We start from the raw sequence: 4,812 nt of genomic DNA on the forward strand, positions 1-4,812 counted from the left end.
GCATATGTGGGCACAGGACGTCACGAAAATATGGAATACGAAATACGAATACATGGAATATGAACTCTTTTACGAACAACGGAGGAAACAAATGGAAAACAAGACACGCAATATAAAGAATGACCCTTTATCAGTTATCAGTTGTTTTTCTTGTCCGTATTTCGAGCATATATATATATATATATATATATATATATATATATATTATATGTATGTATGTATATATATATATATACATATATATATATGTGTGTGTGTTGTGTGTGTATGTGTGTGTGTGTGTGTGTGTGTGTGTGTATGTATGTATGTATAGCAAATAAGTAACGATCATGTCAAGTTATTAGTGTATTACGACCGTTTCAGGCGGCTCCATTTAATCGATCAATGCAAGCATTACATCAATTTGAAATACACCGCCTTCCTCGGATGCGTAAGACCATATAGGTTTTCAACATGCAGGATACTCCATTATAATTTTTCAAATCATATATCGCAAGTGAGAGGTGTTAATTGCCTCAGCAGAACAATTTCACAAGAATTTTCATACAGCATGTAGAAATTTTGTATAAGTGTATTTACCGAATGATGAAGAGCAGTCTACAAGGATTTGTTCCGACAACGAAATCAGTCTGCCATATTTTTTGAAGTACTGGCCTTCAAGTGAACCAGTAGCGGAAAATGCCCAGCACGAACCACAAGGTCCCTGAAAATAACATGAAAAAATGTGTATGTATATTTATGTTTATATATGTACATATATACATATTGATATGTATGTATTTATATGTATATGCGTACATATATAATACTTATATGTATGTATACAGATATATATGTACACACACATCTGTATGTGCATACACATATATATGTATATAGATATATGTACTTATATATATACGTTTGTGTGTGTATGTGTTTACATATATGTGAAAGTATACAAACACAGACACTGACAAAGACACACATACACAATACGAATATACATGGAAACATATATTGGGTACTATATATCTCTCTATATATATGTCTCCTTCTCCCTCTGTTTCTCTCACTCTGTGCTTATTTCAACGAAGTTAACAAATAATCAACATAATGAAATACCCGATTCCAATAACAATACTATTAGTAACAGTAAAGCTGAACATCTCATACCTACTAATAATCAAGCTAAGCTCGCTCTATATAACTGCCGTAATGAATCACTGTATCTCATTAATAACCAAAGCCTTAAGAAAAAATTTGTGTATAAGTGCTCTGTTACTGCTCTTAGTAAAGAACGTCTTTACATTAGTGTGTGCTCTTCCCCATTCAAATTTTGCTGGAATAATCACGAATCTACATTTTGGCATAAAGCAAAGGCTAATAGTACATTTGTGCATTCTCTCGCTGATGATAGCATTGAATTTAAAATTGCTTAGTTTCGTGTATGTGATGTACAACCATATAAAGATGGCGGGGGCTGGTGTGGGCTCTGTGAATCTGAGGCATTCCATGTTAATAAAATTAAATCGGATATTATTAAACAGCGCAATGACTTGATTGTACGATGGCAGCACCTTAAATATAAATAATTTCTACGGTCTAACTATACTTAAATTAACACTTGTGTGGGATATGTGTGTATGTACGTTTGTACGTATGTATATATGTATATTTGAATGTTTATATGTATTTTTTATGTATATATGTATGTTTGTATGTATATATGTAACAATGTAAATTATATATGTATATTACACATACACATATTCAAGCGCACACACATATATATTCAAACACACACACACACACACACACACACACACACACACACACACACACACACACACACACACACACACACACACACACACACACACACACACACACACACACACACACACACACAAGCAGACACATATATATCTACTCCTCTTTTAAGATGGGAGTATAAACTGTTACTAGGTTATTGTGTGACAATGATACTGAAGACGGCTAACATAGATTTATATTGTTCAAATACACTTTCTAACCTGGTTTTTCACTCCTGTTACGTATCCATGTTGTCTCCAGTCCACCGTTCGAGGCAAGTATTCAAGGTTGTTGCTGATAAATGATGTCTCCATACTACGGTTCTGGGGAAGAAAACCGGTCATCATTTCTTGAAACTCTCTGTTACTCTGAACATGGAAGAAAAGAAACAAGGTCATCACATTAAAAAGTAGAAGAGTAATTAAAAAATATCTTTTAAAGTCGTTTAAAAAATATCTTATAAAGTCGTTTGTGAATTTGTGATGATGTCTGTGAGGAAGCCCAAATAACTCTATAAAGCATATCTTAAGACGAGCAATGTATTTGACTACCTGCGAAATAACGTAAGTTACATGTTGAAATAGGTGTATAAGTTTGCTACAGTTATTGTATCTGAATAGCAAGATAGTATTTGTAACTTGGCGCAGAACAAGTATGGCAAGAGTTATCGTTCGAAAACCACTGACGTTTCCGTTTACTCTTGCATCAATATTCACATTCTCCGCTGGATTATATCATACACAGCCACACTTCCACTCAAGCACACAAACACACACACGTACGCATTAACAAGTAATCAGTCTTCGCTGATATACATGTTCTGCAAGACAACGCCAATTCTTTTTTGAAGAAAAGGAACTTGTGATGTATTTCCCAAACCATGTATACTAAAGATAATTGTTTTTAATTTAGGCATGAAGCCAGTCATTTCGGGAAGTGGTTTGATCAATTAGATCGGTTCTATAACTTGACCGGTTCTTTATTTTATCAATTTTGAAAAGGCAAAGTTGAACTCCGAATGTACAAAGCCTGAACAAATACCGCACATAAGTTTTTCGACCTTTTAACGATTCTACTGAGTAGTTGTCTCTTTCCCTCTATTTCCCTTTCTCTGGCTGTCTGCCTATCTGTATCATTATCTCTGCATTTCCCCCCGTCCCTATCACCCTCTCTAATTTACTCTCTCTTAATCTGTCTCTGTCGATATGGTTCTGTCTCTCAGTTTCAATCTGTTGAGCTCTCACATTCTCTATCTTTGTCAATTCCTTATCGTCTCTCTCTTTCTCTTACACACACACACACACACACACACACATTCTCATTGCATTTATGCTTTTCTCAGTCTGTCTCTATCTACATATCTCTATCTCTGTCTCTTTCACTCTGCCCGCTATTCTATCTCTCATTCTCTTTTTATCTAACCTTCAGTTCCAATTTATGTTCCTATTTTTCTAACCCACACTATCTCTCAAGGAGGAGTATAAAACACATCTCACCAGATCTGCATATTCATTCATACCCAACCAATATGTGTGAATACCCATATCAGCTTCTAAATTGTGCTCATTGATGAAATTTGCATTCTCTTCCCACATAGCACGTCTGAAAGAAAATAAAACATCAATGTTGCATAGTTTGTATCAATACATTAGCCATATGTCCCTACATTACACAGAACTACGAAACGCATTTTAGTCATCAAGCATTACACAACACATTGCAGTCATCCTTATGACCAACACCAAAGAACATCATTATAACTGTAACACTGAACAAGCCTATCATAGCACCCATAGAAGAAATTGGTGAGCATTCAAGCATGCTATTGCATGTGGGGAATAGAGTTAATATTGGAAAAGTGATATAGTAATAGGTAAAATGTTTAAACATAATAGGACTTAGTCAGAGAAAGGAGGACGTGGACCATGATCATTTTACAGGTCCTCTGAGACTAGTGAGAAAGAGCTAGGAAAAGTTATCCGCCGACCAGAACCCTTATGAATAGACTGGGATGACTGGGTGCAAACATTTTGGTTCTTACCATTTAATACAACCAGTTTTTTTGACCAGACCTAATTTGGTACCAACCTATTTCGCGCCAGATGTTTTGATATTAGAAAATAACATGTTGGACTAATTAGTCATTATTCACAGTTATAGATGGAAAGAAATATTCAACAATAATTTATATTTGTATCCATTTGTATAAAGTTTATTTAGTTCTTCCTTTGGTAATTATGAATAAGGCTTCTCAGATACCCGATAGTATCCGATACTTTCACAGCGAATAAAAGTTTCACACACGTAATTATGAGTATACGACGATACATATTTAAACGTGTATATATGTAGATACAAAGGAATCTAATACTCGCAATTTTTTCTTTATCATATTTCGTTAATACTTCTTCAATCATCATATATATAAATGAATGATATTTAATTAAAAATATACGAAGGGATGTCATAAGAACATAGCGCCTTTGGCAGTATCAGATGTTGGGAAGAGCAGTAGCGTTACTTGTTGCCCAAGTAAAGAGCTAAAACAGATGTAGAGGTTGAGTAATTTAATAGCTTCAGCTCTTTAAAGATTTATAAAATACTAGTTATATTTAATACTAGGTGCAACTTCAGAAATCAGTCCCATTGTCCGTTATTAGGAAATTGTTGCACCCGTAACGTAGTGTACAGATGCACTATAAGTACAATAACCGAGAATTATATTTACATAGAATGTAGTATTAATGTGAAACAGAGAATATATAACCATAAGACTTCTTTTAGACTAAGACATAAGGCAAATAGTACGACATTAAAAGATAATGGTATTAATTTTAGCCTTAAATGGGAAATTTCTGCTTTTGGCAAAATCGTATTTGGGGAAATTTCTGCTAGAAATAGCAGCTAAATCACCGTTTTTGGCAAAGTCATATTTGGTGAAATTTCTGCTTTTGACAAAATCATATTTGGGGAAATTTCTGCTAGAAATAGCAGCTAAATCACCATTTTTGACAAAAT

General features: G+C 34.2%; 1 protein-coding gene across 1 annotated transcript in view; it reads right to left on the bottom strand.

Moving 5' to 3' along the window:
• The window catches only part of LOC106869391 (procathepsin L), a 15,132-nt gene that overhangs the window by 6,641 nt on the left and 3,679 nt on the right, over positions 1–4,812 (bottom strand). The window contains exons 2-4 of the mRNA XM_014915113.2: positions 3,291–3,396; positions 2,016–2,162; positions 548–703 (exon numbers count right to left, since the gene is read on the bottom strand). Coding sequence (XP_014770599.1) covers positions 548–703; positions 2,016–2,162; positions 3,291–3,396 — 409 coding nt within the window. The remainder of the gene's footprint in view (positions 1–547; positions 704–2,015; positions 2,163–3,290; positions 3,397–4,812) is intronic.

The sequence above is a fragment of the Octopus bimaculoides genome, chromosome 10 (assembly GCF_001194135.2).
Source record: "Octopus bimaculoides isolate UCB-OBI-ISO-001 chromosome 10, ASM119413v2, whole genome shotgun sequence".
Classification (NCBI taxonomy): domain Eukaryota; kingdom Metazoa; phylum Mollusca; class Cephalopoda; order Octopoda; family Octopodidae; genus Octopus; species Octopus bimaculoides.